The sequence below is a fragment of the Terrapene carolina genome, unplaced genomic scaffold (assembly GCF_002925995.2).
Source record: "Terrapene carolina triunguis isolate 2854851 unplaced genomic scaffold, T_m_triunguis-2.0 Scaffold111, whole genome shotgun sequence".
Taxonomy (NCBI): domain Eukaryota; kingdom Metazoa; phylum Chordata; order Testudines; family Emydidae; genus Terrapene; species Terrapene triunguis.
Genome location: NW_020664462.1, coordinates 12,809,873 through 12,833,559, shown reverse-complemented (window position 1 = coordinate 12,833,559; position 23,687 = coordinate 12,809,873). Strand labels below are relative to the sequence as shown.

At 44.3% G+C, this 23,687-nt stretch overlaps 1 protein-coding gene across 8 annotated transcripts in view; it reads left to right on the top strand.

Annotated features, from left to right (window-relative positions):
* The window catches only part of PRKAG2 (protein kinase AMP-activated non-catalytic subunit gamma 2), a 368,891-nt gene that overhangs the window by 146,711 nt on the left and 198,493 nt on the right, over positions 1-23,687 (top strand). The window contains exon 1 of one of the 8 annotated variants that reach the window (XM_029911645.1): positions 12,971-13,487. The exons of the other annotated variants lie outside the window; for them this stretch is intronic. Coding sequence (XP_029767505.1) covers positions 13,394-13,487 — 94 coding nt within the window. The 5' untranslated portion in view covers positions 12,971-13,393. Of the gene's footprint in view, positions 1-12,970; positions 13,488-23,687 lie in introns of those variants that run through there. 8 annotated transcript variants of the gene reach the window in all.

Sequence of the window (23,687 nt, the reverse complement as noted above, 5' to 3'; positions counted from 1 at the left end):
TACCCGGCTAGCTAGACTAAAGATCGAAAGTTTACCTGTGCTACCTTCACTTGCTGTGTAGAAACACCCATAATGGCATACTAGTTGCCAGCTTCAGTAGAGGCTCCAAGGACTCCGGCCCCGATTCAGCAATGCACTTAAGTCTGTGCTTAATTTTAACCAGATGAGTGCTCCACTTAAAGAAAATGGGATTACTCATGGGACTACTTGCTCAGGTCAGAGCTGAAGCACAGTGGTGGGGGAGTGGTGGGGAGCCTGCACTGGCATAGCTGATGCTGAACCTATTCCTTAACAGAGGTTCAGGCTCTGAGAACCATGATATTTTAATAAGTAAAAAATTCCAAACAAGTAATGCTCAGAGAGGGAGAGAAATTGTTTCTGTGAAATCCCGCTTTGTTGTGTCTAGCATCCAACCATGCTTTTCAGACGCAGAGCAGGGTATGGTAGGTAGGCTGGGCATTCTCTGCCTTTAACATTAGCCACAGACTTTCACTGGTACGGGCAGGTTTCAGAGTCTTATTTCTCCTGCCAATCTGCTCTGTGTACATTCTGCCAGAACGGCTTGGACTGACCCCTACTTGACCTTCCCCAGGAATATGATCTGCAGCAACAGTGAGTGGAAAATCTAAATGATCCATTCCCAGCGCTTTCATAATCCATTTAGAAAGAATAATTCAACATTCTCCCCTATTTCATGTCTTCAGTGACCCCAACAAAGCCAGTGTTTTTTTTTTAACATGAAGTTTTTCTCAGGGTTGTGACAGGGTACTGTTAGTAGCACCCTGGTCACTGATGTTTGCTGCAGCATGAAGAAGGCTGCAGGCTCAGTTATGAGCAATTAAATACTTTCTGTTGGGGGATTCTGAGTGCCTGGGTGGTAGTCACCAGGCTAATGATGTAATTGGGAGCATATAAGTGGAAGGAACCGAGAGCAAGTGTGCTCAGAAGGGAAGAGTAGAGGGTGAGCCTGGCTAGGGAGTGAAGGTTGCAGGGAAGCCCCCTCTTGCTTTAAGCCAGCAATACTGTGTTACTGTGTAAGGAAATAACAAATACAGAGTTGGTGAAGGGTGACAACCTGGTGTGTGTTTATGACTATGAGACCATGTGAACTGGCCACGCAATGGAAATACACCAGGTAATGACAGTGGCCATAAATATGGTTCCTCTACACTTCACAATCCACAGTGTTTTCAAGCGCTCAGTGTAATGAATGAACAGCAATAGCATTTTCCACATCGTGCAGTTTCTTCTCTGCCTTAAACTACAGACTGTCATCCCCCATTTTTCTTTGATTCACACCCTCAAATCTTCATAGTGTATGGAGCAAAGCTCACTGAGGGTAGGCTGGCAGTTTGCAAATTGGATGCGATGTCCCTTTGTAGAGTTCCCTACCTATTACTGGAGCACTTATGGCAATATTGTAGAGAAATAGCAAAGACAGGAGCTTGGATGATTATATCACATAAGAGATCTTGCATCTTAACTCACTTAAAGATTTGCTGTCCCCTCTAACTACCTGCTGCCCCAGTCTTTGCTGCTGTTTCCTCTTTTCATTGTGCTGGAAGGTTGGTCTTTATAGGTACCATTAGTCAGTGAGCTCCAGGCGCTGTCTTTTTTCACAGTGTGTTAGCCTCCTTTAAAAATTCTAGTAGGAGCACATTTTTACTTTTCTGTTGCTAAGAAAATTACTTTGTCTCCTCTGTGCCCACAAATCTCAGTAAGATGGAGAGAAAAGCTGGGAAGATTTTTATACAAGTTTTTCAGGCCTGATATATAAAATAATGAATGCTTCCTCCTCCGTACATCCATCTGTTCAGGCTCCTTTCAGGCAGGGTCTTAGTACTTGGCTAACTAATTCTAGTAAGCTCTTTGGAACCACTATATGTGAGGCAGACACATTATGCATAGAATTATTCAGAGCAATGTGAACACTGAGTCAGATTTTTGTGAGTATTTGCTCCTTAGAGAACAGAGTTTATAGGCAGAGTTTGCTAGTAAGTTTTGTTTTTTAATTATTCTTGATATAAACTTATGCAAAGTCCTCAACTTCATTTCCTTGTTGATAGCGAAATTTTTCCAGAATCATTAGATCAGAGAAGTGATCAAGAGTAGGTCATGTTTTTTGTTCAGTTCTCCTTTTAGAGATCTTATGGCATATTAAAAAGCAAATGGGGTTCTATTTGATTTCATGATGGTGTGAACATATGCACCAAGATGAAGATGTCTTCAAACACAAGGGTGATTAACAGTAGGTTGGATTTGATCACCAATCTATTTCTGTGGTTAGAGAGTTGCTGCCAATTCATTATGGTACCACTCCCAAGAGCAATATCACTTGAAATGACAGTGAACCATTGGAAGGTACTGATCAGATGACATTTCATTGCCTTCCAGAGTCTCTTTGGCATTACACTTGTGTTGTGTATATCACACTGTGGTGCAATCCATTGTGTTGTTTTTATCCATTAAGCCTTGTGTAGTCTGTGGTTATGTAAGAGACAGTTTCTTTTATATATCACTATATCTGCACACATTTATTTAAGTAATTATATAGGTTAGCATACATTGATACAGATTCTTCATTTTTACATTTTTGTATTATGTTAGAAAATGGTGAATGACAGATTCTTATTTACTAGATAATGATCAATTTTTTAGTTGTGTTTTGTGTCAAGCTCCATATGGATGGAAATTGTAATTCAATTAAAATGCACAAAAAACATCATTTAAAAGAGTTTTTATTAGTTAAGTAAAACCACCTTAAATGTGCTGGATACGTAGGAAAATAAGTTAGTTTATCAAAACATGTTTTGCATTTAGATTTATTAAACAAGGGAAGTCTTATCTGTAGGTAGTGAATTGAACTGATTGTTTTCTGGTTACTATGTTCTTCAGTATTTTAGAACTAGTAGATCTCATCCTCACACTTAGTTTTTATTCATAGATTGTGTGACTGGGTGTACCAGGCACTTTGAAGCCCCTTACTGGAAGCCTCAAGGTCCTACTACACCCCACCCCAGGAAAGGAGTGGGTCCTCCAGGCCTGCCTAGAAAGGCTGTAGTGAAGCAGCCAATCAGAACGCAGCGGAATCAGTTAAAAAGCGCTGCAGGACCTGAGCAAGTCAGTTCTGGATTGGGACCAGAGGAGCAAGGAAGGGTGCCCCCTGCTGGTCACTGGAGCTCCAGGGAGAACCAGAAGATGGGTTCTGGTGGCATTGTCACTCAGTGAGGAAGAAGAGGAGTTGAGAACATCAGCCCTGAGGTAAGGGCTATGTGGGAAGCAGCCCAGAGAATGCAGCAGCAACTATTAATGGAAGTAGCACCTGGCTGCTGTTTATAGGGTCGCTGGGTTGGGATCCAGAGTAGTGGGTAGGCCTGGGTCCCCCCACCAACCACTGGGGAAGTAGCCTACGTCCCGAGAAGGGGATAAGTCTCGTTTAGAAGCCCAAGCAAAGGACTGGGATTTAAAGGGCTCAGGGACAGGGCTGAAGACCCTGATAAGGGCAGACAGACTGGTGAACTCCTGTCATAACCCCCTGGAAGGGGACTGAAGTTAAATAGTGACCTGGCTGGAGAGATGGAACACCAGAGAACCACCGAGGACAAAGAGTCTCCAAGGAGAAAGGCCAGGGGCCAGTGCTCCATAACAGTGCAAGAACAGATTTAAAACTAGCCCAGAAGGGAATGAGGACTGAGCCCAGAGACAGGGCTGCAGATGCCAACAAGGACACAGTGATAGTCCTTGTAGGATTTTTTTTACCCTGGAAGAGGTTTGTCAATTTTAGACTGTGACACGTAGCTGGAGGGCTGAGTCATTGAAGACACACCTGATGAGGGCTTCAGCCAACAGGAGACACTGGGAGCAGAGATTAAGGGTTCAGGATTGCAACGAGGCGACAGGAGGTGCTCACGAGAGGGGAGTGCACCTCATCACAGATTGGAAGAGAAAAACAAGTTTTCCTGCTTTTTCAACTCCCAGTTGGTTTCTCAATTTTGAATGAGCTAATCACTGAACTGAACTAGTTGAATAAACTGAAGTGAAGAAAATATTCTTTCTGCATCTGCAGAAGAGACTATTGCTGTCAAAAACTGGTTTAGCACTTTAACTCTGGTTCTGGGTGCTTAGCTAGTGAATGCCGCTAGTTCAGTAGTTTGACTTTCTTTAAAACCTCAGCAGCAAACAATTACTACTTGAATATTACTTTTTTGTTTAATTTAAATTATTTTAAAGATTGTAGTAAGCTTAGGCCTTAAAAATAAGTTGTCATCATTAAGGCTGCGAGTCTGTCACGGAAGTCACAGATTCTGTGACTTTCTGTGACCTCCGTGACTTCTGCAGCGGCTGGTGCTTGCTCAGGGGCTGCCCGAGCCAGGCAGCAGCAGTTTGGGTGTGTGGGAGGGGGCTCAGGGCTAGGGGCGGGGGTTGGGAGGGGTACTGAGGGGCGCTTACCTAAGGATGGGGGGCTCCCTGGCTCTCACTGGTATGGTCCTGCAGCTCCTAGACGGAGGGGCCGGGGGCTCCGTGCGTTGCCCGCACCCGCAGCTCCCATTGGCTGTGGTTCCCGGCCAATGGGGGCTGTGCAGCTGGCGCTTGTGGTGGGAGCAGCGCGCGGAGCCCCCTGGTTCCTCCGCCGCCTAGGAGCTGCAGGGACACCTGGAGCTGAGTAGGGAGCCCCTGCCAACCCTCCCCCCCAGCACCAGCTGGGGTCTTGGGCTGTGTGCTGCTGCCTGCCTGCCTACCCACCCCCCAGCACCAGCAGGGGTCCCATGCTGCGTGCTGCTGCCTGCCTACCCACCCCCCAGCACCAGCGGGGGGTCCCAGGCCGCGCGCCGCTGCCTGCCCCCCCCCAGCACCAGCAGGGGCCTGGGCCATCTCCCCCAGCACCTGTGTCATTCCCGGACTGTCCCCCCTAGAGCACCCGCGACCCCTGCCCAAGTTTTAGTAAGGGGGTATATAGTAAAAGTCATGGACAGGTCATAGGGCATGAATTTTTGTTTGCTGCCCATGACCTGTCCATGACTTTTACTAAAAATATCCATGACTAAAACGTAGCCTTAGTCATTATGTCAGATTTAATTTTAAATAGGTTTATTTTTAAAAAAGAAAAATATTTAATTTAAATAAAAAATCTGATTTTAATCAAGAAAATCTGATTTTAAAAAACATGAATCATTGACTTTTTTTATCCACTCTGCTTCTAAAGATTTATATCTTCAGGGCATGGTTCAATGCTTCCCTTCAATCAAGCATTTTCTTCACTGGGCTATCACTGGAGTTTTTTCTTTCTGGTGGTGGGCATGGACGGCTAATAGGAGGGGGCAACTGTTGCTGTCCATTGTGGCATACTATCTTGTGTGTGTGTGTGTTTATATACCCCAGTGCCATAGTGCTGGTCCATGATAAAATATTAAGGGGATATCGTGAACTTAAAAATCATACTTGTCTGATTTTTTTTTTACTTCTTGTTCCAGTGGACACAAGATCATTTTCACTCAAAAGATTAGAGGAGAATAATTCTGAAAAAAACAACTTTTTTTCCAGTTTACTTATATGTGTATTTCATAGCCCTTTGCGTAGTTAGTTGCTCTGCTTCTCCTGTATAGTCAGTTTCTCCTCTTTGTGGGTCTTTCACATAGAAATATGGGAGAAAAAATCATTTTAAAACAGGGCAAGTGATTATAAAACCATAATAATTAGTAGGAGGGCAGGTGTATAATCTGAAATTACTTTTAACTTCTGTTTTTTATGACTAGATTTTGTGATAATTTTTTCAACTCCATGGTTAAAACTACAGCGAATTTGTGTTAAGCTATGTTGCTACTACCACCACCTTGTGGCTTATCAACTTGGGCTGCGAAGCTAAGCAGTATGAGCCTGGTTAGTAGTTTAATGGGAAATAGCTGGGTATTAGAGTAGCATTGTTTGTAATATAGTGGTGTTGGTAATTCAGTATGAGTTCATCTTCTCTCCAAGTCAATATAGAACCTGTACCATAGTCCTCTGTTAAGGACAATGTGTGCTAGGTGATTTCATCTTTGTGTTACAGTAAAACCAAGTTATTGACTTTTTTTTGAAGATTAAAGTTCCCATGGCACTTACTACAGGGATAGAAGATCACTGCCAGTGTCCTGTCCAATTTCATTTCAGTTAGGTTATTTCTATAGTACTCTGGTAGTATCAGTTGGATAAGGTATTCCCTGCCCTGAACTCTGGTCTGGACGCGATAATTCGAACCAGGAAGTGCTCGCCGTCGACTGCGGTACTCCACCTCAGCGAGAGGAGTACCGCGGAGTCGACGGGGGAGCCTGCCTGCCGCGTGTGGACCGCGGTAAATTCGAACTAAGGTATGTCGACTTCAGCTACGTTATTCACGTAGCTGAAGTTGCGTACCTTAGATCGAATTGGGGTGTTAGTGTAGACCAGGCCTAAGTCTCCTCCACTTTGGTGTGCCTATTGTCACACCAGGAATTGTGAGGCTATGGGCATGAATCACTCCTTTCCACTATGAGCCATCTGTAAGTTTCATTTTTTTCTCCGTTCAGTGTTGTCTGAAAGCCTTTTCCAGCCATTTGAACTGAGGGGAATGCTTTGTTCTGCTCTGCAGTGCCCAATGAGTCTGATTTATGGAATTGTGCAGTGGCCAGATAAGTCTGGCTGTTCCAAGTCAAGGTGGGGGAAGCAGCGAGAAGAAAGGGAAGAGAGAAAGAAAAAGTTTCTCTATAAGAACTTTTCTGTCTCTGCTAATTTGTGTAAAACCTTCATCTGGATATGTTCCTCATTAGCTAAAAATTCCTAATTACCTTTTTGATTTTGTGTTTGTCCGAATAGACTTGATCTGATTATCAGATCAAATGCAGCCTGATTGAACAGTATGTAATAACAGCTCTGCTTAGACATTAATAACATTCTTTTTGTGGCTAAAAAGCATGTGTGATTGCTGCAGAAATATGCTGCATAGTTTACTAATCAGATGCTAAAAAATGATGATTTGTTATGGATGCAAATCCTGCAGTCCTTACTCATTGTCCCTAATGGGTAAAGCAGGAATGCAGTATTTCTGTTACTAGAAATCACCATTACACCAGCACTCACTATTCCCATGAAAGTTATTGATATTCCTTGTGCTCCATCTTAAATCCCTGGGAAGGGTGGGTTTAAGAAACATCCCAGAGGTGTCAGGATTTAATGGAGCAATAATGTACAGAGTGAGCTGGGGAGGTTAGAACACATTTTGGGTATTTAAAAAAATTATTACATCTTAATTTTAGTTTTCATATTTTTCAAAACCAATTTTTGTGAAGCTAGTGCCTGGCACTGCAGACTGAAGTCCTCTGCTTACCCACAGCAAAAACACAAGCAGTGCCACTGCCCCATCATTGTGCTTCAGACCTCCCCTAGAGGGGCCAGCACACAGGCAAAAGTGGATAATGGGAAAACATTTCACCCCAGCAAACCTTGAGAATATGTAACTGAGTCAGTAGCTTTGCTACTACATCTAACCAAAAGGGAAAAGTGCATCAGCTTGATGTTTCTGGTCAAATGATCAGCTGTGAAATAGTTAACAACGTTGGTGTTTAAAATATTTACATCAGGGCTTGTCTACACTTACCGGGGGCGACGCACGGCGTTCGACGCATCGACGGCCGATTTAGTGGGTCTAATGATGACCCGCTAAATCGACTGCAGATCGCTCTCCCATCGACTCCTGTACTCCACCTGAACGAGAAGTGCAAGGGGAGTCAACAGGAGAGCGTCTCCCGTCGACAAAGCATAGTGTGGACCCTGCGGTAAGTAGATCTAAGTATGTTGATTCAGCTGCGTTATTTATGTAGCTGAAGTTGTATAACTTATATCGATCTCCCCCCATAGTGTAGACAAGGCCTCAGAGTCCAGAGTTAACCCTGCACTGAGATGAATAGGGAAGTTTGTGGATATCAGAGCTGTTGTTTCATGCTCTCTCTGTAGAGACTCAAAGTCGGTGAGTTAATATAATTTTACTGGACCAACTTCTGTTGGTGAGAGAGATAAGCTTTCGAGCTTACACAGAGCTCCTCTTCAGTCAGACATCCCTGCGTTGGTTACATTCAGTTCTTATTATTAAGTTTTTCTTTGCAACCATAAGGGCTGGAGACTCAATAAAATAAATAAGCTTAGCACCTGGATTACAAATATGCAGCATATTTGGGAAAAATAGATAATTACATTACTCTTCATGTCTGCATAATTATATTATATGTAGGGCCCTGTTTATGGGACAGGGACACAAAGGGTGTGTGAAGGGAAGCAGAAGTGGGAGATCACATGAATGACATGCGACAAGAGGAGAGAGGAAGACAATGTAGAGCTGTGCAAAGCCTTGAAGGTGGGAAGGAGTTTGAATTTGATGCCAGTTGAGATACAAAGGCAGGGAAGAGACTCTGAGAGTGTGGGGCTGACAAGGTCAGATTGGCAGGAGAGAGAGAGAGAGAAGTTTACTTAGTGGCGTCATTTTGGATAGGCTGGAATGGGGAGCAAAGTGGGAGTCAGGCGTGTCAAAGAACAGGAGTTGCAATAGTCTAAGCAGGAGTGTACCAAGGCCTGGATGAGAGGGTTGGCAGCAGTGAAGGAGAGAAATGATTGCTATGGGAGAGGTAGAGGAAGAAATGAAAAATTTAGCAGCAGCCTAAAGGGATTTGAGGGGTGAAGGATGGAGAGGTGCCAGGGGACATATTGCATTTGTGAGTCTGAGGCACAAGGAGGTTGGTGGGATATAGAAGAGGGTGTGGGTAGGGAGAATTTGGGCAGCGAGGGGAAAGATGAGGAGTTCTATTTTAGCCATGTAGTGTTTGAGTTGACAGCAAGTCATCCAGGAAGAGGTGGCCGAGAGACAGCTGCAGATCTGAGAGTGAGCCCAGGCAGAGAGATGAGGGGGAGCAGAGGCAAATTGAAGAGTTGTCAGCGTAGTGATGGTCATTAAAACCATGAGAGTGGAGGAAGTCAAATCAGGGTAAGGTATAGAAGCAGAACAGGGAAGGGACCAGGATGGAGACATGAGGGGTCTTGAGAAGGGGGCGAGCAGGAAGAACTAACAGAGTGAAATTGATTATATGAAATGAAACTGGTTCATAGTCTGTCTCACTGGGTGGATCTAATTTGTTTGCACAGTGCTCTTGTGGTCAGGTGTTCAACATTATGGGGAAGAATTTCACACACACTCCTGCCCCTCCCACCAAAAAACCTGCAGCCTTGTGATTAATTTAATTCTTGAAAAATATCTTTTTATCTTTGACCTGAGTCTGCACATCAGCACCCTCAACTTCCTTTGAGATCATCTGGAGGTCTGGGTGCTCCACAAGGCTCAGGATCAGCCGCATTAGGTTTTTTTAAAATTTGATAGATATCCCTGGAGACAGAACATGGTATAGCTTACATCTGGGGACCTAAAAACTACTTGACAAAGTATTTACATCGCTGTTTAGAAGAGCTTTCAGTTTCAAGCCTCCAGAACTTTGGCTGTCCTAATACAACTCCAATAAGCCTGGCTTTTTATTATTTTTTTCAGATGTTTCCACAGAACTGGTTAACACAGATGTGAAATCAGATGTACAGGTGCAGTATCAGTTGTTAGAACATCAGCTGCAGGAGCCAAAGTGATTGCACTCCCAGCACTTATTATTTTCTAACAAATTACCGTGAAAGTCTGTTGTTACACAGCATTGTCTCATTTTCTAGTAGCAGTATGTAAAACCATTAGAGCCTGGGTGCCATTCTTAACAAGGGGAAATGAGCCCCCTTGGTGCAGTGGCCTGCTTGAAAAGGTCATCGGTGTGTATTTATTCTTGGCTCCTGCCAAACAGGGGTATGAGAATATTGTTTCTGCACTGAAGGGATACCAATTTCTATCTCATTAAAAAGGGATTTAAATTTTTTTGTTTCTAATGACATTAAGTCATTCTCAGTGGTCACAGTAGTGCAGAAGAAAGAGAAAATGCTGCTGTGGGGAGAGTAGAGTGGAGATGTAGTTAACAGTGGTTTTGTAGTGAGGCTCATTTATTTTGCACCTGGGGCAATGGAATTTCAGCTGCTTATTACTGGCTGTTTTCTTAGCTTTCTCTCTCTTCTTCTCTTGCCCTCTATTCCTTGTAAAGTTACTGGGCCAAATTCTATTCCCAGAAACTCACATGCATCTCCGATTGACTTGTCTTTTTTAAACATGAATGTGTACCACTTGAACATTGTTTAAAGGTCTTACAGTGTAAGGATGGGACATTCAATAAGGACAAATGCAAAGTACTTCACTTAGGAAGGAACAATCATACATAATGGGAGTTGACTGCCTAGGAAGGAGTACCGTGGAAGGGGATCTGGGCGTCATGGTGGATCATAAGCTAAATGAGAGTCAACAGTGTAACACTGTTGTAAAAAAAGCAATCATCATTCTGGGATGTATTAGCAGGAGTGTTTTAAGCAAGACACAAGAAGTAATTTTTCTGCTCTAATCTGTGTTGATTATGCCTCAGCTGGAATATTGTGTCCAGTTCTGGGCGTCACATTTCAGGAAAGATGTGGACAAATTGAAGAAAGCAATAATAATAATAATAATTAATAATAAATATTAAAGATCTAGAACACATGACCTATGAGGGAAGATTGAAAAAATTGGGTTTGTTTAGTTTGGAGAAGAGATGATTAAGGGGGGTATGATACCAGTTTTCAAGTACATAAAAGGTTGTTACAAGGAGGAGGGAGAAAAATTGTTCTCCTTAACCTTTGAGGATAGGACAAGAAGCAATAGGCTTAAATTGCAGCAAGGGTGGTTTAGGTTTGACATTAGGAAAAACTTCCTAACTGTCAGGGTGGATAAGCATCGGAATAAATTGCCTAGGGTAGTTGTGGAATCTCAGTCATTGGAGATTTTTAAGAGCAGGTTAGACAAACACCTGTCGGGGATGGTCCCTAGATAATACATAGTCCTGCCTTGAGTGCAGGGGACTGGACTAGAAGACCTCTTGAGGTCCCTTCCAGTCCTACAATTCTGTGAAAGGTGGGCCTCAGGGAAAGATTTGGAGAAGAGGGCAGTGACCATACAGAATAATTCAGGGAGGGTATTCCATGCATAAAGAGCAGCATTGCTGGAAAATACTGAGATCATTGTGCGGGGGACTGACAAGGCTGGCATAATTGGCAGAGCAGAAGGGGTGAGGGAAGGTGTTTTGACATAAGAGATGGGAGGACAAGTAGAGAGGGGAAGAGTTGCGAACAACTTTGAATACAATATGTAAATTCAGTATTCAGCTATAGGGCAGCCTTAGTTTGAAGTTAATGAAGCTTTTTGTTAATAATTTCCTTGGTTTTTTAAAGAAGTGTGGGAGGGAGAACCAAGGGTGCTTACCCTGTGTTCTTTTTCCAAGTTTCCTTTACAGTGGATGGGGGGGCCCTCCAATTCTTTTGCGTCACCAGGACCTAGAAGCCTCACCCGGATCCGATCTCTATAGCTTAATTAATTCTGACTCCCATGTGCTCTGGGACACCTCGAGTGTTGACGATCCAGTGTGTATCACGCTTCTGAAATCTCGGAGTGTGTAAGAATTGACTCTGAGGTTTCTGAAACATGGCATGCTCTGCAATGTCAGAAGCCACAGAGCGAAGAGGAGTTTGGTGGGACTCAGCAGAAGGATTGTTAGGTTCCCCATTGCTTTCTTGGGCTGGAGATGTGTGGAGCGCTCTGTTTCTGTGGATGCTAAGAGTCAGATGGATGCTGAGAGTCAGTCAGCACTTAAATGAATTGTGACCTTGCTGTGACAATAGCAATTCCCCCATAGTGACCTGTCAGGAGAGACTCCCTGGCAGTACCAATGACTATTTCTCCTCTCCTCTGCTCTCCCTTATGGTGGAGAATGAGGTGTGGCTATTTCTCATTATTCATGTAGAATCTGATTTTTGAAAGTGCTAAGCGCTCACAAATTCCAGGGAAGTCTATGGGAGCTGCGAGTATTCAGTACCTTTGAACATCATGAAGTGGGTATTCACCCATGAAAGCTCATGCTCCAATACATTTGTTAGTCTATAAGGTGCCACAGGACCCTTTGTTGCTTTTTACAGATCCAGACTAACATGGCTACCCCTCTGATACTTTGAACATCACGGAATTTGGTTTTTAACCAAGCATTCACCGTAATCCTGAAGACAATGGGTATTGGCATTCAAAGCGGATAGAAACATTGGACCAGATCCCGGATTTACACCAACTGAGGACCTAGCCCGGAATGTTCAGCCTATTCCTAATATAGTTGTCTAAATCTGTAATCCCAGATCCTAATCTAATAAATGTGTGTGGTAATTACTCTGGATAAGAGCCTTTACAGGTTTGAGATTTCTGCTTTGCATTGTTTTATAATTTTTGTTTTAAAAGTTTTGCAAGGTAGATTTCAATTAAAGTAATCTGTGTTGGAAACAGTTGTCATAAGCCCCCTTTGCTTTGCAGAGAGCAGGGCACTGGCTGAATGTGGGCAATGTATCAGAACCATTTCCTTTTGTACAGTACAAGGATATTTGGAGAGAGTGCAAGTTGCTACAGAAATGTCTTCCATGCAGCTCTGTCTCTAGTTTCCAAAAGATGACCACCTTCCTTTTAAGGAACTGGCAAGGCCTCATTCCCCATTAATCCATTAGCTGTTCGTCCTCAAGGAGCCTGTCGCTTCTTAGCTCATCAATAGGCAGCCGTATGATTCTGTCCCTGCAAAGACTTAGGACATATGAATCAAAATAGTTGTGTGATGTCATGTCATAATGTGAATGTGCTCTGACCAATTGGTGCCAAGAATTGTCTGTACAGGGGTGGTTTCCTTTTACAGTCTTTTTAAAGAGACATCATGCAGAACTGCACATGACAATTCCCTTCAAGAGGGCTTGTGCCTCCTTTGCATATTTAGTATTTTTTAAAAGGGGGAGCTTATCAGCTAGTTACTGACCTCTTCTGCATAAGCTGATCCACTGGTGAAATTCTGTTTCAGCCTCTGAAGCTTTCTGACTGCTTAAGGATAAGAACTGCCGCTGCAAGCTGTACAGGCTTTTGAAATTCTCCTGGTATCCACAGATATTTTCAGAATAGTTACTGTACAGTAAGAATTAAGATCGGAACTGCTTTGGGCAAAGTTCAGCTACTCTTTCTGGATCTTTTTGTCATTAAGACGTGGTCTGAAGTCTCTTTCAGAAATTCAGAAGCTGAAGCTTTTCATAGCCACACGTTGTTTCAGCCGACTTTTTGGAATATCTTTCTTTTTGCCCCCGTGTTTCCATTTTAACTGACTTATTTTCCTGCCCCCCTCCACCTTTTGATCAGATCTGCTCTTTCTTCTTCTCTGATACCTGGTATGATTGACGGCTGCTATTGCTTTGGTGCCTGCTGCAGCTCATGAAGCGTTTTGGCAGTCTTAGAGGAAGCAAGAAACAAAAGGACCAGGGCAGAAGCTCTGAGAGGCGCAAATCTGAACCTCATGGCCTTTTAGGTAGGGAACTTCTGTGTTACCCCTCAATACGAGGATTAATTATTTTTTGGGAGCAGGCATTGTGGCTAAAAAAAAAAAAAAAAAAAGCAACCTTCTGGTCCCTAATACTGTTGATTCAATTGAGTAATTGTTGTGGGTAGATATTAATGGGGACGTTTATACAGTATTTTGTACTTGTTGGGAAACCCTAAGTGAATGCCTTTAGTATATATCTAAAAATCTATAAGGAACTAATCTTCCAAAATGATTTTTTTTTCAAAGTTGCTTTACAGTATTCAGATTAAACTGTGTGAAATATATCCTGGCAGGCCTGATGACTGTAAATTTCAAACTAGGATTCTCTTCATTTAATTCTCTCTCTTTAAAGTAAGTGCTAAGTTAGTAAATATTTAAATAATATAATTGGTAGTTAAAAAGGGAAATATAAGAGTCTTCAAACTAAGTGCTACCTCCCATAGGCAACTGCTGTTTTAAACCACATCTTTCAAGTGTCCCCCGCAATTTCCAGTACAATTATATTTCACCTTTAGTTAAAGACCAGCCTCCATTAGGTCACTTAAAACAGGTTAATCATGGAACAAGTGCTGAGTTCTGTTTGAGTATTGCACTGGGAAGCAAATTTCAGGTAAGGCTGAGTTGGCCAGGAAGCATGGGGTATTCTGACGTTGGACGAAGCATCATGTGTGTTTCCTGAAAACAGAATAGCGCCTCTGCTGCTTTCTACCTGATGAACAGCAGAAAGCTATGATTGAGTAATGGGAATGAATTTCCTGCATCACCTGGTGGTGGTATTGTGCACTGTGTATTTTCCAGAGAAAAAAGAGAGATACTGACCTGGCAGTATGGCACTTAAAAACAGTGTCGCCGTCACACTGAATCAATAAGATAAGTACAGAGTTCAGTATGTCTGACTGGTTAATAACCCTGGCCTGATTCTTCTCTCATACTGGTATAATTCAGGAGAAACTGCATTGGAGTGATACTGGTATAAAACCAGTATGAGAGAAGAAATGGGCCTTGTGGGTGTATATGGAAGTGCATCCAGTTTTAGTAACTATTTTTCAGCATCATTTACTCTTGTCAATAAACTTCAAGGTGTTTTTTAAGTTTGTTTTCAATTAATTTGCTCTGTTTTAAAAGTCTTTCTCTTGCCATTGGTGTTCCTTGTTTTCTCTGTTTCAGTGTTGAATATGGTGAAGTATCAGTGTAAATCAAAGGAGACCTAAGCCTTGAGAATTTCATAGTGGGGTAAAATGTGTGATCTAGTAAAGAGACAGCTAACATTGCCCCCTTATGCAGGAATAAAGGTACATTAGGCCCACAGAGGACCCAGATCAACAACTGACAGGCAGCAGTGTGGCTGAGTCTGATCTATGACAATTCCAGCCACTGCCTCCCCATCTTCCCTTGGTTGACATTGTGACATAGGGTGTTCAGGGTCCACGGAAAGTTCTGGGGGGCACCTGAAGTCTTGTTTCTGCAGCAGTTGGCTGGCCAGCAGCACCACTTGCTATACCCAAACATACTGTAGCATCTACACTCCCTCTGAATGTAGGCCCCAGGTGCAAGCACCCAACGTTAATCCTCCCCTGTGCAGGAAATAATTCAACCTGCAACAACAACAATTGCTATAAAAACATTCTAAATCACAAGTGTTACAGAAATGGAGGTTCAAAAAAGAATTAGATAAGTGAATGGAGGATAGGTCCATCAATGGCTGTTAGCCAAGATGGTCAGGGATGCAACCCCATGCTCTGGGAGTCCCTAGCCTCTTGTTGCTAGAAGCTGGGACTGGATGACGGGATGGATCACTCAGTGATTGCCTATTCTGTACATTCCCTCTGAAGCCCCTGGCATTGGCCACTGTCGGAAGAGAGGATACTAGGCTAAATGGACCATTGGTCTGACCCAGTATGGTTGTTCTTATGAAACAGTCAAAAGGGAAAAGTACATAAACATTTACCTCCTTATTCCTACACAGTCCCTCTCCCATTTAACTAAAGCAGTGGTTCTCAAACTATTGTACTGGTGACACATAGCAAGAGTCTGAGTGCGACCCCCCTAATAAATTAAAAACACTTGTTTATATATTTAACACCATTATAAATGCTGGAGGCAAAGCGGGGTTTGGGGTGGAGGCTGACAGCTCGCGATCCCCCCCGTAATAACCTCGCAACCCCCTGAGGGGTCCTGACCCCCAGTTTGTGAACCCCTGAACTAAAGTGAATTGAAAGATTTCTGTGGGTATGAAAGAGCATCATGTTCCTCAGTGCTGTGAGTTGTGCAGGCTATAAAACAATAGCTGTCCTTTCTAGTTTCCGACCATAATTGCTCTCATTAATCTTGCCGTGTAGCCCACCCTGGTGGTGTAGAGACAGAATTAGATGCTCGTTCACTATGCAGAATTTCCATCCACAATATTTAAAACATGGCTCACATTTGTTCTCTGTCACTTTTGTATCATGAATGAGTTGCAGGTGTCTTTCCAAAACCTGACCTCAGATCACAAGGGTTGGAAAATAAAGATCAGATGTGTATGTTATACTGGCTTCCTCAGAGTAGCTGCTGCTGTTGTGATCCCAGAGGAATCTGGATTCTTTTCTGGAAGCAGGTTAACCTGTGTGAATGTCTTTTTCTTCAGGATGTGTTAATTTATTAAAAAGCTTGCATTATTTTCTGAATTAATCTTTGCCAAAAGGACTTTGTTTATAAAGCACTGGCCTGTACTAAACTCATCCTGAGAGGCACTGAGCACCATCAGCTCTCATGGCAATCGAGGGTGTTGAAGAGCTTTTAGGACCAGACCCAGTGTTTGTTTTTTTGTAAGAACATTTGTAACAAACACCTGTGGTGGCCCATCAGGTGCAGTAATGCAGACAGGTGCATTCTCTTGAGCTTCTTCTGCTGTCAGGGAGCAGGAATTAATTTTAGACCTATATCCCTGTGCTTTTAGAGCAGTGTGATGCGGGTGTAGCTATGCAAATACTGTTGGTGTTAATGAGGTTCACGCCCTGCTCACCACCTCAAACTACTCATTTTTTCTCATGCTGTGATTGTTCAGACTCACAAGGCTCAGCTTCTTTCCCCCCCTCTTTTTCTGAGTAGAGATGGAAAAGGCCACGAGGTTACAAATGTATCGTTTTCCAGGCCAGCTGTCAGGGCGCTGTATTCTGCCACCACTCCTCTTGTTCTGAACGAACTGAACTCAGAGTTTCTGATTTTCCTTGACTCTACTCATAAAATGCTTTAAAGAAAGAAGAGAGGCCTCTGGCCATCATAAGCTGGGGCATACCAATGGCTTCTTGCCTCTTTACAGAATCCACCTTTGGGGCTCCTACAGCTAAGATTATTGTTCCTTTTCTTATGTGCATCATTCAAGCTAAACCCCAGAATAGGCCTAAGCATCTTCTCCCAGGCTGAGAGAGGGGCATAGTGAGGGTCTTGGTCTAGTGAATGGGAGCAGAGAGGGAATCGGGGGATCCCTGGTTGCCCATTTAGAGCAGCTTTAAAATCCCTTTGTGCCAAGTGAGCAGTACAAGGGGGTTAGCGCATGGGCCACAATATGGCACATGCAGCTAAAGGGAGCAGTCAGGGTAGAGGCTTGGACAGAGCATTGGAAGTGAATGAGGTGGGAGTGAGGAGGAGACCCTGCAACTTCATGCATAAGAAGAAGGGAAGGCAGTGCAGAGATTCAGGAAGCAGGGAAGATACGCTCTGAGTACTGGGAAAGGGAGATGATTTTGGCAGCTGTAAGAAAATAAATAAAAAAAAAATATGGAGATATACCTACCTCATAGAACTGGAAGGGACCCTGAAAGGTCATTGCGTCCAGCCCCCTGCCTTCACTAGCAGGACCAAGTACTGATTTTGCCCCAGATCCCTAAGTGGCCCCCCTCAAGGATTGAACTCACCACCCTGGGTTTAGTAGGCCAATGCTCAAACCATTGAGCTGTCCCTCCTGCTGCTTCTGGCTCACCCGCTTAAGGACATCGGTGACTCCCTCCCCCCAACCTATCTGTCAGTTACATCATTGATTGTCAGCTCTTGGTACAGCCGGCAGCGTTGTAAATAGATCAGCTCTGTTGCTTTTCTCAAGGGGACAGTTTTCGGCCAAGATGAGGCTAATATCCCTGCCCTTTAAAGGACACCATCTGTTCAGTGAAGGGTTGAACAACACATGCCCTGTCAAACTCCGTAAGTGCCCCACACAGAAGCATTTCAACTCTTAGTGCCATTGTAGAGACACCTGCACAAATAGGGAGCGCTGTCTCGTTCCAAGGCAATGGGTCACAACTATTCATTTGGAAATCCACCAGCTAAATCTAAACTTCTGCCTGCTAGGCCGCTGTATGTTCCTCACCTCTGTATCTGAGCTGTGGCCTTGTGGTTTGCGTTTTGTAACTTTCAAGAGGCATAGGCTGAAACTTAACACAGATAAGCCAGGTTCTCCACATCTGGGAAGGCGGTGACCGAGGAACTTCAGTTTTTCAACACTGAGGAAAGGGGAGATATCAGGATAGGACGACTTGCTACACCCGTCCCTGACCACTAGGCAGCATTGCTGGTGAGGGTTTTCACAGTATCTGACTGTAAAAGGGGAGGGAGACAGTTCTTTTGTGGCTGAGCAGAGGAGGAATTTAAAGGGGCCGTATGTTCCAACATGAAGTAGTAGCCGATAGCTCTGTGCAAGGGGTGATGCTTCACTTCCTTGGAGATTGGAAGCAGATGAGGAAGACAAAACCACTTGCACAGGCAATCCACCAACAAAGGTAAAATAAGTTGTAGAAGCATTTAAGGGCCTGTCCTGGTCTCTCACCCAGAGAGTGCTCTGCTGGCATCTCCACAGCTTCAGAGCTGCCCTGTATGGGACCTGCAGGAAGCCATTCAGAGCCGGCAGACTTATTTGCATGCACTTTCATATGAAAATTAGGAATCTGATTCTTATCTTGCATGCATGGATTTTATTCTGGGCTGCATTCTTCACTGCCTGGCGACACGTGATTCAGTGAAGAATCAGGCCCACTGACTACAATAGGGTTAACTCCTAATTTACACCAGTGTAATTTAGAGCAGATTCAGGGGCAATACTCACGCTCCTGGCAAAGTCCCTTAAAGCCTTAAGCCTTTCTCGTAGCTGGAGTAAGTATTGCAACACATTTGTTGTTTTTGGCCTTTGTTCCTCCCATGCTTCTCGGAAGAGGTCTAAAATCCCATGAGGGTGTCTCCCATCTAGCAGTTCAAATGAGGAGAATCCCATGGAGGACCGAGAAACCTCTCTGATGGCAAATAAGTGCTCTGGAAGCAACTAGTCCCAGTGACAAGGATCTGATGCTACAAGTTTCCTCATCATCTCTTTCAGTGTCCTTGACTTCCTTGTGCATTCCCGGCCAACAGAACCTATTCATCTCCCATTCAAGGGTCTCATCCCACCCACGTGCTCCGCGCATGGGATTGAGTGACCAAGCCAAAACGCTTCTCTTTGATATCTTCTCGGCACAGGGAGCTGTATTTTTATCTCTTTGGTTCAGTGGTTACGCTCCAGGCGATATAACAGTTCTTCCGTAAGTTCAAAGTGGGGACATTGTTTTAACAGCTGATGGTCCACTACTTCACCATTGGCCACAACCACCTGATCGTAGCTTTGGCTTAGTGTCTGGTTGTCTCTCTGTTGCTTATGAAATCCACTTATCTGACTAGGAACTCTACATCTAAAGGGTGTGTGTTCTCATTGTTCTTTTGGGAAGGGGGAGGACCCCTTACCTGACAGGAGGCCCCTTCTCGGGAGTACTATGTTTTGCCCAATCCCACCAATGCCTTTGGCCCCATGGGTTCTTCGCCTCTACAATCGGGAGGCCCCCCACCGGTGCGTGTTGAAGTATGCTAGTGAGTTGGAGAAATTGTGGAGGTTAGATGGTTTAGCAGCTGATATTTTGTTGGTTATTATGGCTAGTTCTAGGGCTAGTAGGATGCCTAGGATTGTTACTGCTAGTGCTGCAATTTTGATGTGTAGGGGTATGGTTATTTGGGGTGTTTTTAATGGGGTAATGTTTGAGATAAGTAGTCCGGCGATAATGCTTCCTGCTGCTAGACGGATGATTGGGTTAATAATTATTGGGTTGTTTTAGTTAAGTAGAAGCATGGAAGGGTATCATGGTTGTCCTGTTTGTACAAAGATTGTGATACGTAGGCTGTAGGCTGCAGTGAAGGAGGTTGCAACTAGTGTTAGGAATAGGGCTCGGGTGTTTAGGAAAGATGTGTTTATGGTTTCGATGATGATGTCTTTGGAATAAAATCCAGTTAGGATTGCCCCACTCTTTTAGATCTTCCCCAAAGTATTTCCAGTCCCTGCCCAGCTTAACTGGATATGCCAGGGTAGAAGCTAGTCCGACAAATAGCTTTTCAATATGTTTTCCCCTGACAATTGAACTTCCCTAGTAGGGTAGGGCTGTATATTTCCATGTACACACTGGAGGAAGAAAGTTTCTCCTGGAGTGTCCCCCTTGCCCACCAGCTGCCATCTGGCTGCACCCCGAGTCAACTAGCAGAGTCATCTCTACTGCATTAACCTGTACTGGGACCAGGGGTGCTAGAATGGGGGGGCAGGGGACCGTGGCCCCATCACTTTTTACCGGCCGTAAGGGCTAGTGATGGAGGGGCAGGAGGCGGAGAGGAGGTAGCGGGGCCTTGGGGGGGGAAGGGGCGGGGCAGTGAGTGGGGCAATGGTTTGGGTGCCAGTGGCCCCCTCCACTTTTAGGGAACTTCTGCCACTCCTGACCGGGACCAGTATCTTAGCTGGGCCTCGTTTTCAGGTCCTGGAGGCAGCCGTCCAGGCTTGCCCATAGTTACACTCCATAAAGTGACAGTCACAGCGGAGGTGACCTCATTGCCTACATGGAAAACAGCATCCTCCCGCGGTGATGGTTGCTGGTTTTTCTCCTGGGAGGAGTGTGGCCTCTGCAGTCAACCTTTTCTGTGGGTTTAGATATTCTCTGGGTTTCTGTTTTCTGTTCCCAGTTGATCTAGGGTCCTCCTGTGGCTTTGCTGTGCCCTCTGGCTGTCAGTACTGTTAAGTCTGAGTCGTGGTCCCAGTCAGGCCAGCCTCTTTGTCTGGCTGTGTCTGGAGGCAGGCTGGTCCCCTGGCCCCAGTATAACTACTCTCCAGTGTCTTGGAAGGGAACCTGTCAGCAATCCATTAAGTTTACGGCTTCTATCAATGTCTCAGGTTGATGCTTCAGCACTCTTTAACAATATCTCCATGTCCATCGTCTTGTTACCTCTGACTGGCTGATGAAGGAAGTTGTTTTGGTTTTTTTTTTTAATAATCCCTTTTAACAGAGCTGGAGCAAGCCTGGCCACATTCTCCACCAGCTGTGGAAGGTGACCCTCACCAGCGGGGCTGCCTAGTGCTCAGGTAGGGGTGTAGCAGGTTGTCCCATCTTGATGTCTCCCCTTCCCTCTATAACACTGTTCTGTGGGGTCTGTCCCTTCATTTCTGGCTCAGTCCTCCATCCAGGTACTGCATGCCAGTCCACCCCTTCTGGGATGTACCAAAAGAAAATTGTTTTGGTGCCTGCCTGGGCATCGGTGCTTTCTCCTTAGCCCCGGGACTTGGGGTCTGGACCCTTGTGTATTCAGGATCTTCTCTACTCGGCACTGGTGAGGCCTCAGCTGGAGTACTTTGCCCGATTGATGGACAAATTGGAGAGAGTCCAGAGGACAGCCACAAAAATGAGAAAAGCTTAAAAGAACTGGCCATGTTTAGTCTTGAGAAAAGAACATTGAGGGGAGACATAACAATCTTCAAATATGTTTAGGGCCATGGGCGGCGGGTATTGTAAGCATGGGTAGGCTGTGCCTTCCCAAACAGCCTAGTGTGTGGCCCTGCCCACACTCAGCCCGCAGGTCAGGCCCCCTCGTGCGGTTCCCAGAGTGCTCTGCTTTGGCTGGCCCAGGCTGGCTGGCCTACCTCCCACAGGGAGTCAGGGCAGCTGGTGCTGGGGCCAGGCTGCCCGGCACACCAGGGCTGGCTGCGCTGCCTGGAGCACCCCGGCCGGGAGCATTGGCTCCCAGCACATCGGGGCTGGCTACGCTGCCTGGATGCCCCGAGCACCGGGGCAGGCCGGGAGCGCTGCCGCTCGGCCGCCCATGTTTAGGTCTGTTATAAAATGGTCTGTGATCAATTGTTCTCCATGTCCACGGTAGGACAAGAAGCAATGGGCTTTAACTTGCAGCAAGGTAGATTTAAGTTGTATATTAGGAAGAACTGTCTAACTATATGGGTAGTTAAGCTCTGGAATGGGCTCCCAAGGGAGGTTATGGAATCCCTGTCATTAGAGGCTTTTTAGAGCAGGTTAGATAAACACCTGTCAGGGATGGTCTATGTTTACATGGTCCTGCCACATCACCAGGGGTTGGACATGTGGTCCCTTCTAGCTCTAGTTTCTATGATTCTATAATCATTTTTTAAAAAACCCAACATATGTATATTTGACTTATTTTTGGCAGTGGAGGCTGAATGTTATTTCTGAAAGAGAAGGAAACAAAACCAGATCCTTGGATATTCAAACCCTGAGAGATTGTGAAACAGAGGGAGATCAGTTAAAGGGGTCTAGACAAGAGAGAATGAGTGTGATTTAAGAGATGGATGAGGAGCATTTGGAGCATGGAGCAACAACACAGGAGGAGAGGTATTTAATGGGAAGATGCATGAGGGAGATAGATGCTCAAACAGAATTTTCCTGAAAGGAGATAAGATTTGTGTATTCCTCTGTATAATGATACTTGGTCCTTTTGAAGTGTAAATGAATGAAGCGTCACAATATCCCCTGTGAGGTAGGGACATTTTATTTGTATTGCAATAGCATCTAGAGTCCCCAGTCGAGGATTAGGACCCCATCGTGCTAGACACTGTACAGACATATAACAAAAGTTAATAATAGAAAGAAGTATTATTCCTATTTTACAGATGGAGATTCTGAGATTCCATAAAGCTAAGGAAGCCTTGAAAAGTTCTGCTTGCTTGCTTACCCAGGGCCTGTAATTATTTTTTTTAGGGACTAGTAAAATATCATTAGGCTGATTTTTTTTCTGTCATCATTATGGTAATGATAAAAGAGAGGCTGTTAAATTTTGTGCCTGTGGTGATAGTTATGAAAAGTATCTTGTAAGGTGAGGTTTAGTGACTTTCCCAAGTCAGAGGCAGAACCCAGGAGCCATGACTATCAGTTTCTACCTCTGACTACTTCCTTCTTCCCCTAACCTTCTCCTCACCCCTTACTTTCTGGTGCATAGACCAAATATCTGACTGCCTTTTTAATGAATATATTGAAAGGTAAAAAGGGTGAAGCAGAGATGGCTTGAACATTAAATTACAGTTTGAAGAATGGAGCCTGGGGTTTTATCACACAGAATGCCATAGGGTCAATATTTATGCTCCAAGAGCCAGTGGCATTAGAGATTTTAATGAATGTCTGATTTTATGGGCTCATCCCTATTCTCTAGTTTAATGTTGGTCTCTTCCCCCCCCCCCCCCCCTTTGTAATTTTCAAGGCCTCTGACTTCCTGATGAATAGCTGTTTTAGGAGTTATAATTTCTAAATCAACCTTGTGTTTGCTTTGACCATACTACACCAAACCATGGTTTGTTTATAGGACCTTTTCCATGCATCCGTATCACAATGCTTTTGCAAGGAACTAAAAGTACATTAAAAAATTTCACAAACGGAACCATTTCCATAGCCTAAAATCCCACACACAGATGGCATTTATATTATTACGTACTTTAATACATTAGAAGTCTGTGGTTTTGGACCATCAACTCCCTGTTCATGGTTCCAGTGAGCTGTCCAAAAGAACTGTTTCACAGCATGTTGTTAAAATAACGTGTTAGTTTTATTGAATAACCAACCCTAGGAATTTTTTGAATTCAGCTACTTTTCACAAGTGTGCTTTCACCTATATTCCTGTTCAGATTTGTAAGCATAAGAAATTCTGGCAGCCAGGTTTAACTGCTCCAAATTGTCTTGGATATTTTACTCTTACCAAAGAGTTGGGCTGAAACCTACAGCCTTCAGTCTTGAGGTGCAGTACTGGTCTATGAGATATTGCTGTGCCTTTGGCACTTTTGGTTTGTATGGTAGAATTCTCACTGCAGGCAAAGGTCACAGAACCTTAGTTGGCTTTAAAGACATAGCCAGGCAG